The sequence below is a fragment of the Chiroxiphia lanceolata genome, chromosome 15 (genome assembly GCF_009829145.1).
Source record: "Chiroxiphia lanceolata isolate bChiLan1 chromosome 15, bChiLan1.pri, whole genome shotgun sequence".
In the NCBI taxonomy this organism is placed as follows: domain Eukaryota; kingdom Metazoa; phylum Chordata; class Aves; order Passeriformes; family Pipridae; genus Chiroxiphia; species Chiroxiphia lanceolata.
Window position 1 is genome coordinate 14,428,241 of NC_045651.1, and position 11,639 is coordinate 14,439,879.

At 47.8% G+C, this 11,639-nt stretch overlaps 2 protein-coding genes across 3 annotated transcripts in view; one reads left to right on the top strand and one right to left on the bottom strand.

The window, feature by feature from the left end:
• MGAT4B (alpha-1,3-mannosyl-glycoprotein 4-beta-N-acetylglucosaminyltransferase B) overlaps nucleotides 1-3,499 on the top strand; it is a 51,565-nt gene extending 48,066 nt beyond the window's left edge. For both annotated transcript variants that reach the window (XM_032703105.1, XM_032703106.1), the window contains exons 11-15: nucleotides 203-396; nucleotides 806-884; nucleotides 1,337-1,424; nucleotides 2,304-2,416; nucleotides 2,492-3,499. In XM_032703105.1, coding sequence (XP_032558996.1) covers nucleotides 203-396; nucleotides 806-884; nucleotides 1,337-1,424; nucleotides 2,304-2,416; nucleotides 2,492-2,515 — 498 coding nt within the window. In that variant the 3' untranslated portion in view covers nucleotides 2,516-3,499. The remainder of the gene's footprint in view (nucleotides 1-202; nucleotides 397-805; nucleotides 885-1,336; nucleotides 1,425-2,303; nucleotides 2,417-2,491) is intronic.
• A 380-nt stretch (nucleotides 3,500-3,879) lies between these two features.
• LOC116794604 (leukotriene C4 synthase-like) lies at nucleotides 3,880-10,819 on the bottom strand. The gene is made up of 5 exons (XM_032703378.1): nucleotides 10,737-10,819; nucleotides 7,143-7,298; nucleotides 5,390-5,460; nucleotides 4,581-4,662; nucleotides 3,880-4,311 (listed from the first exon to the last, which is right to left on the bottom strand). Exons 1-5 carry the CDS (start codon nucleotides 10,817-10,819, stop codon nucleotides 4,209-4,211), a joined length of 495 nt encoding a protein of 164 aa, XP_032559269.1. The 3' UTR covers nucleotides 3,880-4,208.
• Between the last annotated feature and the right edge of the window lie 820 nt (nucleotides 10,820-11,639).

An 11,639-nucleotide genomic window follows, 5' to 3' on the forward strand; every position in this document is an offset into this window, starting at 1 on the left:
TCTCTCCTGAAACTCTGTCCTGGGATCCAGTCATGCATTCCCCTGCTTGGTGCCTTCCCCAGATCGCTTCCATCCCTCATCCTTCCATGCTGTGCAAATGGAGAGCTTTTAATTTGCAGTGCCTTGTTGCTGGGACCTCAGTTCCTCACGGGCAAGAGCAGCTCATGGCTCCTCTCTGCCCTTTTGCTTTGTGCCCCCCAAGGACAAGGACTTTGGAAAGCAGGCGCTGCGGAAAGAGCACGTCAACCCTCCTGCTGAGGTGAGCACCAGCCTGAAAACCTACCAGCACTTCACCTTGGAGAAGGCTTACCAGCGGGAGGACTTCTTCTGGGCCTTCACTCCCACTGCAGGAGACTTCATCAGATTCCGCTTCTTCAAACCGCTCCGGATCGAAAGGCCAGTGCTCGGGTGGGGTCAGCAGGAGGGCGTGGGGACAGCCTGGAGCATGCAGAGACACTTGCATTTTCCTCTTCTGGCAATTTAAATTAAATTTCTTGCCCATCTCCTCCATGGCTGCCCAGGAGGAGGGAGCAGTGCTCCTGCAGGGGGAGGATAATTTGACCTTGCTGATTTGACCCTTTTCTGGTGGGGCCGTGTTTGCCAGAGCCCCCTTTGCTTTCCTGCACTTGTGAGCAGTCCATGAGTTAGGTAGTCTGGCACAGAAGGTCTCCTTCCAAACCATGTGCCGTGGGCTTTTTGGGAAGGTGCCTGGTAGGTTGAGCTGTCTGATGATTCAACTGGGGTGAGAGCCATCGTGTCCCCCCTCGCTCAGTGTGGGTTTCTATGGCTTTGGTCTCTGCCACAGGTTCTTCTTCCGCAGCGGGAACATCGAGCATCCAGAAGACAAACTTTTCAACACAACCGTGGAGGTTCTGCCGTTTGATGTAAGTGTTTTATTGAGAATTGAGGTGAGGGTGGAGTGTGAAGCGAAAGGGGTTTGAGAGAAGGGAACTGCTTTAAGCCACTAGGAAAATCTTAACAAGACTCATGTGCCTCTGAGAGGTGCTGGCTGGGAGCCAGAGGGTCACACCCGGTGTGATGCCACCTCAGAAGTGCAGCTGAGCATCACTGTGGAAGCTGTCCCTGTCTGCAGAGGGGATGCTCAAATGGGTGGGATGGCCACAGAGGAGGGGATGGAGCCAGGATGGTGCAGTGGAAGCAGCAGCCTGAGGACAGCAAATGTCCTCTTGTTTTGGGGCATGAGGCTCGGGGTGCCAGCCAGGGAATGAGGTGCCAGGGCCTGCTGGCATGGGCAGCTCTGGGGTTGCTGCTGTTCCTTGGGGCTTTTGGGTGGCTCTTGCCACTGGCCTTGCACAACACTCTTCTCTTTCTGCAGAGCCTGCAGTCGGATAAGGAAGCTTTGCAGGAGGGAAGAGGCGCAGTCGTCAAATACCGCAGGACACTGGATGGCTACATCCAGATAGGTACAGCAGGGCACGGGGTGGCAAAGTGTCTGCTGGGTTTGATGACACGTCCTCACCTGCATGTGAATCAAGACCCTTAGTGCTGTTTGCTTGGCAAAGAGTCATTTCTGCTTGCCAGGAGCCAGGTTGGAACAGGATTTAATTATCGTTGTCTCCTTTGCTCCACTGCCCTCCATCTAAGACCAGGTTGTCCCCTTCAGGTAGATTTTGGTCTTGCATTTCTGCCCATCTCTGCTCAGAGCTGGGACCAAATTATGCAGATTATCCAGTTGCTTAACCTGGGGTTAAAATCCTCCACCGTGGGTGATTTTGTGGTCTCAGTACTCACACCATTTGCAGGTCAGACTTTGTCTCTTGCCATCTAAACTTGTTTTAGTGCTTGTCCTACCCTTGGACAAGAATGAGTGATTGCTGCCTATGGGGACCTGCTGGTGTGGGGTGCAGCCCTGGTGTCCCTCCTAAGATGGTTTTTTTTTTCAAATTGATAAATAAAAGAAAAATTCCCCAGGATGTGTAGCACTTTACCACTTTAGCATTCGTCTGCGTGCTGGCTGGTTTATCCTAGTTGCATTTTCAAAAAAAAAGAAAATCACACCCAAAAAGGGTGAAAGGGTGTCAGGCCACTCTGTCCCCTTTTACACAGCAGCAGTAAGTAACCAAATACTCCCCTTTTTGTTTTGTTCAGCTGATTTTTGTTCCCCAAAGTGTGGCATTTTGCACTGTTTGGCCATCCACACTGCTGGTTTTCAGCCCATCTCACGTTGGGGAGCTGTGGGCAGGGGCTGCCATGGTGGCTCGTGGTGCCCTCAGGGAGGGGGGAAGATGGAGGGGCGATGCCAGGGGACTGTCCCTGCGTCACCCATGTGCTCTCCCCACCAGGCTCGTTCTCCAAGGGCGTTGCAGAGGGCGAGGTGGACCCGTCCTTCGGGCCGCTGGAGGCCATCAGGCTGTCCATCCAGAGCGACTCCCCGGTGTGGATCATCCTGAGCGAGGTAAGCCGGGCTCCCTCAGCAGGTCCCCACCGCAGCCCCACACATTGATCTGATCCCATCCCTCTCTTCTTTCAGATTTTTATCAAAAAAGCAGAGTGAAATGGGCATGAGGCAGAACGGACACACTTGTGGATCTCTGGTCCTGCTCCCTCCCTCCCGCTCCCTCCTCCCCGCGGCGCCTTGCCCGGACAAGGACAGTGCAGGGCCGGCTGCCGGAGGCGGCACACGCCAACAGACCACAGCAAAGCTGCTGCTGGGCTGGCACCACCATCCCTAGTGGTGCTGTGGGGCCAGGACGCCCGTCATCTTCTCCAGAAGAGGAACAAAAAGCAAAACCCAACACCCCGTGCAAAGGGCTGGCTTTGCTCCGCTCCCTCGGCCCCTCGGGATGCTGGCTGCCGCTCGGGACACACGGACACGGGGGACAGTTTGGGGTCGGGATGAGCTTTAGTGAGCATGGGGACAAAAAGCACCTTCAGCCCAGGACAGGGCAATCTCTGGCTGTATTTGGGGACAGAGCAGGGCTTGGTCACGGTGAGTCCTGCCGGCTGACCCCGCCGGCGCGCTGGGATGGAGGCGGCCAGGGACCGAGGTCTGCCCTGCCCTCACCCAGGCAACAGTCCTGGCCACAGCTGAGGATTAAGCGAGGTCAAAGACTGACCCTCCTTCAGCAGAGGAGGAATGAATCCGAAGGGGTTGGAGCTATGAGTATGGCAGGGAAAACAAAAAAATAAAATATGCCACACTGTGCCTGCCAGCATTGATCACAGCCCCTTAACTCACGGTGAAGTCTCCAGTGTCTTCATGCCTTGAGATTGAGTGCAGAAACCATCTTTTTTAAATAACTATTTCAGTTATTTGTTGATGTGAGGTTTTTTGGGGGAAAAAAAAAGCAGAAGTAGCCCAGTTCAAAAATAGTAGGGATTAGTGTAAATCCCAATGTCCTTTCAGCTATACACTGGAATGCATTATACTACTTTAATGTGCTGTATTTTTTATTATTGGATACATTTGATTTTTCAAGTACATCTCTCTATATAAATATATAAAATAATGTGCACTGTAATAAAAGCTAAATTTAAACCTTTGGTGCAGCAGTGAAAGTCACTTGCAGCAGGGCTGCTTTAGTCACTTGTCAACCCCAAGTTTGCAGTGGAAGGCGAAATCCAGAGAGGACAAACTCCTACTGGGGGGTAGGTGATAAATGAAGCCAGGGCCAAGCCAAGGTCATTAAGTCAATGCCAAGAACAGACACAGGGGAGAGTCTAGCACTAGAGTCAGGCTTTTCTGCCAATATTTGGATATGGTTTTAGACAAGTTTACCCATCCTTTCCAGTTAATCACAGCAGCTTTTCCTATGAAACCCAGTCCCCAGCCCTCAGATGTTCTCACACCGGTTCCCAAGCACGTTTGACAATCACAGGTGATTTCTACTGAGAAAAGGAATTTATTTTTGTGCATCCACGATGTGATCCTTCCAACACAGATCATTACAGCAGTAAGGAGGAGAGGTGACAGCATGCGGGTCAATCTGTGCTCCGCGAGGCAGAGCCAAAGGCATTTTAGAGCAGACAGTGCTACAAAACCCAACAGTGAAGCAGGGGCTGGACAGCATTTTCTTCCTATGATCTCTGAAGAGCAGAGGAGTGCCAGCATCAGCCTCCCTTCAGAGGGGACCACAGAGCCAGGGAGGTACTCACTCCCTGACTGTGCCAGCCGACTGGTTTTGGGAGAGCCGTGGCCCCTCTCACTGGGCACTGTGTTGCTGGAGGGGCTGTGCCAGTGCTGCCATTCATGTGGAGGAGTGGGGCTGCAGGAAGTGTGCCAGGAGCCCGGCTATTGCCAGCCCCAGTAGCAGCCAGAGCAGCAAGGCACTGGCATACATTGGTCCCAAGCTGGGCAGGAGAAAACACCCAGGTCAGACACCTCCAGCCCATCTGGGACACAAGGTGTGCTGACAGGGCTTGGCATCCCCCCCTCCTTTGAGACAGTCAGGGAGGAGGTGACAGCCACAAGCACATGGGGCAGGAGGGGAGGAGAAGGAGGTGATACAAAGCTGCCTTCAGTCCCACCCGTGGGAAGGAAACCTGCTGCAGGGGCCACATCCTGCCCCCAGCCTCCCTGGGCTGGTGTGGGGTGCTTACGCCCAGGGCTGGGTACTCACCGTCCCTGCGCAGCCACGGTGTATCCCTGGAAGTACTTGAGGCGGGTGTAGAGGTACAGCAGCCCACATGCCACAGTCACATCTGGGGGGGAGAGGGGAGTCGAGTTCTGACAGGGCCAGGGGTCCCTGGACACTGCTGGGGCTGCCTTCCAGCACAGGCACCAACACCCCTACTTCCCCCCACAGATGGGGCATGGCCCCGAGAACCAGATGCAGAGGGACTAAGCTTTGAACCACTGCGGGAGTTTAAACGGGTTTTCTTCCTTCCCTTCTTGTGAGGGATGAACTTCTCTGCCCCCCAGAGTTACCCTGGGAGTTGGGTTGGCAACATTCCCATCCACGGTCTTTCCTTGCAACTTCCCTCTGGCAGCAACCAAGCCCCTGAACTCACTTGGTACAGCATAGACAGTGGATGAGTAACTGTTTGGGTTGCGGTTTCTCGTTCTGACATAGCAATTTGGGTATCATGTGGCAACTTTGCCTCAGATTGCTGCCCCCCCTGGCACTCTGGGACAGCCTGACCTTATCTAAGAGAAGCAGCACAGTGGGACAGCCAGGCTCTGCCAAAGGAGCAAGGGCTGCCAGTGCCTGCTCCTCCAGGCAGGAGGGAGGCTCAGCTGCTCCCAGCAGCTTCATGGATGCTGGAGTTGAGGTGCTCCTTGGTCCATCCGGCAAAAGGGGAACTTTGCTTTCCCCAAATAGCAGCCTCACAGGTACAGAGAGAAAGTGTCTGAGTTGCAGTGGGATTTAATCTGGGGGGCTTTTTTGATTTGTGCACATGGCTTGGGGTTTTCCCCCATCCCTCTTACCTTGACGGAAGAAGATTCCAGCAATCCAGAGGAGCGAAATGAAGATTGGGAAGTACTCTGAGCAGTTTGCCCTGGTGAGAACAAGAGATGAGAGTTAAAACTGCTTCGTATGTCAGAGCCTGGTTAACCAAGGTCAGAAAAGGGAGCTGGAAACACACATCAGAGCAAACCAAAACTCTGGAATGATGAGCCATGGCTGAGGTGGAGATTTGTCTCTGCTGGACCCTTGACAGGCTCTATCCTGGCCCCACAAACAGCACTGCCAGAGAGCTGCTGCACCTACAGCTGCTGGGGGAGAGGCTCCTCATCAGTATTGAAGGAGATTTCTCTTCCCCTTGGACACCCGAATTTGCATGTCACACAAGTCACAATCCAATAAAGTTTTCTCTCAGATAAAATTCAGCAGAAAGTGATCAGATCTGCAGCCAGGTTTTCTTCTTCCTTTTTCCCTTAGTGATAAAAATAGAGATTTTCTGCAAGAAAGGACAGTAGAAGCTGTGCTATTAAAGACATTCGTTTTGGTTCTCAGTTTCTCCTGCATTTTACCATTCCCTAGGCAATTTAATCTTAATTTCGGCCAAGAATTTACCAACCTCTGGGGAAGGGAGCCAAACTGGGAGCTGGAAAAAGGCTGAAGAACCCTACGCTGCAAATAGGAGTTTGAGCCTCAGTGAGGGGAGGCTGCCAGGTTTCCTCAAGTGAGTAATACATCAATACCATTTTTCCTTTATATATATATATATATATATATAACATTATCCATTTGCTTTTCCACAGGGAAAAATAGGGGAAAAACCTACAAAGAGGCAATACCTTTTTTCAAGTCTGAGTTCCCTGAGGCCACCTTCTCTGCAGATCATAGCAGAGGGCTTCCCAGCACACCACAGCCCAGGGCACGACTTGGTTGACGCACATTTAGTAGTTAAGTCTTTAATTAAAAGCCATATCAGCAGAGTGAGGCTGATGCCTCCATGCAGGCTGGCCTTCCATGGCACCACAGAAGGACTGAAGGGGGTGTTTTTGTCACTCCACAAATGTTTCCTGCACACTGGCAAGGGAATGCAGGCTACTTTGTTCAGTATTTAGTGCTGTGCTGGAACTACCCTTCAAACCAGCTCCGGCCAATTCCTTTCAATCGCTTACAAAACAGAACGACTGAGATGAAAGATGGAATCTGGTGCTTGCTGGAAGCTGAGGGGATCTGTGAACACTTCCAGTTTAGCTCCAGCATTGCTCTCTCCATAGGAACAGAGCAAAAAGAAACAGCCCTCAGCATGGGCCCACCAGTGCTGGCTCTCACAGTACAATGGCTTCTGAGAGGGAAAAAATTAAAACACCCTCGTAGCTGGTTCTCCCAGCAAGGCCCTTTGCTTCAATTCAACAGGAAAAACTTACAGGCAAATGTCAGGTTATTAATATATCTTCGGCTGCTCTCACGATATGGAGCCAATGGTAGTATTAAATTAATGATTCTAAGCACTAATGCTCCACACCTCTTTCATATGGCCACTAATTTGTAATTTGGCTGCCTCATGGTGCCAGAAGGAGGATTATCATGGATGGACAGAAACACCCCAGCCAAAGGGCTCTAAATCAGAACTCAGACCTCTGCACGCAGAGCATTGAAAAAAAAAATCTAATATCAGTAACAATAAGTGAAAAGGAGACTTGAGGGTGACCAGTCTCTCCTGACAGTGACAGTTGACTCAAGTCATATCTAGACAAAGTCATCACAACAAAGAAAAAATCTTACTGAGCTCTGAAGATCCGCTCAAACTCAGGGTGACCTGTTGTTTCAGGAGGGGAGATCTTGTACTTCCGACGGGCATAGATCACCTGCAGTGCAAAATAGGCTAAAAACAGAACAACACAGGAATGGTAACAGTCCAGCAGTGTTTGTTTAGCAAAGCTTTATCTAGCTTGGAATTAAGCAAGTGGTTAGAATAAAAGAGTCGATACGATCTGGGTCCAACGTCCAGGGCTGTCACATATGACCTGGTATAAATGTGCATTTATTTCATGCTTGCACTTTAAATTCAGCTTTGGTTGTCCTGGCACAGCACTGGAGCTGGATGGCACTTTGCATTATCTCACATCCTTGGTGCTGCTCCCCAGCACAACAAACACAGCAGGTCCTGCAAAGAACAATAAAATCTTCCCAAGTCCACTCCCATCATAGAATTATTTCTTAACCTTGCATTTGTGTTTAGAGTATCCATACACCATCTGCCAGTCTGATGGGAATGATGTATAACATTTTCCACTATTCCTAATGGGTGCAAAGCATTCCTAGTGGGTATAAAGCCTTTATACAAGGATGGACCACGTCACAGAGCAGCATCCAAGCTGTCAAGCACTGGGATATCATTAAGTCAATTAGATATGTTCATAATCATGGCAACAAAAGGAAATGGGGAAGGCGGTGATTATTTTTTCCCCTTCATTCCTGCAGGGGAGCCCCAAGGCTCCAGCAGTTCAAGGAGCAGAGGTGCTGCCAATACCTGCTATGAGGTTGTGCCAGGTTTGGGCTGAGGCACTGACTTGGTGTCTGCTACACCAGTTCTTTGTACATTTGTAAAGGACATGGAAAGTCACTTTAAAACAATGGAAACATGAAGATTTGGACTGTTCCATTATTTATTGGAAGGTCTTACTCCCACAGGTGATTGCTGATGCTTCAGGTGTTTTTATTTAGATGCACCACTACAGTGCTGATTTTATTGAAAACTCCTCATTTCATATAGGAGAAAACTAAATTATAAAAACAGTTACTCTGGTGGCTGTGGCGGTGTCACTGAGACACTTGGATGAGCAGATAGCAACTCACACAGCAATATTTCCAGGGCATCACACAGAGACCATGAGCCAGGGTGCAAGGCCTGCCTTGTGGACTCTCTTATTGTAACAAAGATAAAGGCAGAACAGCAGGATAGAGAAGGGGAAGTAGGGACAGATGTTCCAAGATTAAAGACAAGATGTGTGCCTGCAGAAAAGCATTAGAACATATGTAGAAGGGAATTAGAAATGTAAATAATCTGATGCTATGTGACGACGTGTATCACAACATTTTAGTAATTTAAATACACAGACATTCCTTGAAGAACACACTTTAGAACAATTAAGCATGTTCTAGTGTCTTCCACAGTGATCCAGCCCTAAATGAGAGGTGCTGAGAGAGCAAGGAGGGGAGATTCTTCTTTTTTGGGAAGAATCAGTCCCCAAAAGCACTTCTCAGAATGATGTGTTCATAAAACCCACACTGCACGAGCCTTCTCAGCATGGACCTTCAGAGAAAAAGTTCAACCTACTCTGCAGAACCTTTCAAACCATTTTTTTTGTGATTCATGTCTCGAGTTTAATCACCTGTGTGGATTCCCATGTGGCTTGCAGGGACTGAGCTCTCCCTGAACTTTGCTCCTTGGTGGAAATATTCTTCATTCTCTATTTGATTATGTCCACACACTTGTCAAACCATATCATAGCTGTTATCTGCCACATTTGAGTGAACATGGCAAACAAGCCCTGTGGGACCTGACAGACAGTGACATTGCATAAGCTTCCTTTCCTTTGAAGTAAAATAAAGGAGGGGGGGAAACCTGGTGGAGAATAATTCTGCTGTGTGGTACTGTGTTCACCACAGGGCTGGGGCACATATCTGTGGGGCACTAAGCTCAGAGCTTCACTAAACTGAGCATGAAACTGCGGGCTCCCAGAAAATTCAAAAGAAAAAATAACAATCAACCAATGCTGTAACTAAGCTCAGCCATTAAACTGCATCTCCTACACCAGGATGTGATGGAGGAATATTCATAAGTACAGCCCATTTCTGTGCTTCAGTGCTCACCTGCTCAGAATGAACCCCAGATCTGTAACTCACCTACAGAATGTCCCCTCAAAACATGCAATGAAAGCCACTGCACAGCTCTGGCTCACAGTGACACGAGCAACATGTATTTCATACCAGTAGATAGAAAGAAAACACGTAGTATTTTGCCATTGCTCCTTGGCTTCCCATGCAGGGACCATAAAACCAGGATACTTTATCCAATCTAACACAGATAGGAGGGTGGCAATGCTTGCTGTTTATCTGTTGGCTTCACACCTGGGTATGGTTTGCATAGCATGAAAGCAAAATGCCTAAGGCTTCAACCTTTAAAAACAGTACCTGAAGTTCCCATAATAGAGACATATTTGAGACAAAACTGCTATCTAGGGATTTGCTACTGAGGGGTTCCCAAAGGAAAAGGGCTTAGCAGCATTTCTGTACCTCAATTTTAAGTTTTCTTCATGTCTTCTCTTTGCATACTAAATGCTCCCTCACCCCCACTTAGTTTAAAAACAAAAAAAAATCATAATACAGAAGCATCTTCCATTTGTAGTTGCAGATATTTCCCTTTAAATTGTTTGAGTGGAAATTATGATAAGTCAGAAATCTTGAACTCTATTCTTCAAGTGGCATATTTGTGTTTTAAATAATACTTGTACTAAGAGATTTATCATCTGATGGCTAAAAATACATGAGGCTGCTCAGAGATTCACATCCATTTGTAAGCAGAGGTGTGATACCTCTACAGTGAATTAATTCAGTAATAATAAAACCCACAAACCTTCCCTTATAGAAATGTGAAGATTTCAATATAATGGGGGCTCTGTCCCCATCCCAGCCAGGGGAGTGTCCCCTTCCATGACCCTCCTGAAGCCTAAGGGGGAAAGATTTTGCCCAAAGGACCCACAATTAAACAGAGCTTGGCAACAACACTGCTTTTTCTAAAAGGTCTAAATGCATCTATTTATACCACGAGAAGTCAGTGAGTTCCTCAGAAGATGTCTGTGTCTATTTCTGACCAGAAGAGCTTACATTAGTTTCCAAATTACTGTGCTGTCAGTTCATCTTGCTCTGTGCAGTTAAGCTGTAAGGACACATGATAATATTGGTCACAGTGGAGAAATACCTGTGTGCATGAGGCTCTTTTCTCTATACATACCATGTCTGTACACCAACCTCTTCATCAGCACACTTATAAACCTGCCTTCATTTTGGCTACCTCCAGCCACTCCAAGTTATATACTGCCTGCTAAAATTCAAGCACAAACTATTTTACTTTAAGAACATTCTACTGAAATCGTTTTAAGCCTAACAGTTTTACTTGCTGGCTTCGAGGTTTGCAGATCATTCTAGTCCCTATTAAATAACGACCACCCTCAGGCATGACACTTCTGCCACGAATGGCCAAACATTTGTATCATTTTACCCTGCTGGAAAACAGCAGCTTTCACTCCATAGAGACTCCAAGAAAAATACAGGAACCACATTTCACAAAGTTTAACGCAATTAGCTCAACACTACCGAGCACTGTATAAAGGGCATTTACCTTGCTCCAGGACTCCCAAAACTGTGATGGTGGCCAGCTGGTCTATCTGATCCCTCATGGTGCTGACTGGAGCAAACCCCAGCCAGGTGTGATGGGTACAGCTGCACCCCAAACCTCTCTCCCACCCTCCCAATACCACACACTTCAACAGAACTGAGTTATTCCCCTGAACACAGGTGTTTCCTCCACCACACCTCAACTCACCTTAACTCTCTCCACACCACAGGGTTTTCCAAAGCAGGCAGCCACCAGAAAATGTCTATTCCAGCCAAGTGCCTTTTGCTGAATGATGGAACAGTGAAAAGCTTTGCATGGGCAAACTGTGAAATTCTTGTAATTATATTTACAGATTTTACATGACAATTGAATTATACGTTGCCAGCAATGGAAAGATGAAGGAATTCTTTCCAGCCCTTTTGTTGCTGGTTTTAATGAGCTCTGAAGCATCTCAATTATGTGAGAGGTTGTAAAAATTATTAACAAGCATTTGAAAAGTAATGACTTGACCTTCTGTTCTTATTCCAAGGAGTGGAGTTGACCATGTTCAAGATTTGCTGCACTCCAGCTGGAATAAGTTAATTCTGCTACTGAGTTCTGTAACTTTGAAAAGAGCATTCAGGTATTTTATGCTACTAATTACTACTCTAAGCTTACCAAATAAGAATAAAGTTCTTTTCTAGCACTCACTCACCTTTTGCAGTTTTCTGATATTTTTAAGATTCTGCAGTACAAATCTTTTCCTGGCTATCATACAAAATAAAAGCTCTCAGTTCCAAATGGAAGGCAGCAGAGGATGTAGAAATAGACCCTCAAAAATGTTACATTGACATCAGAATTGTAAAACATAAAATTTGAACACCAGCAATATTTTAGCACTG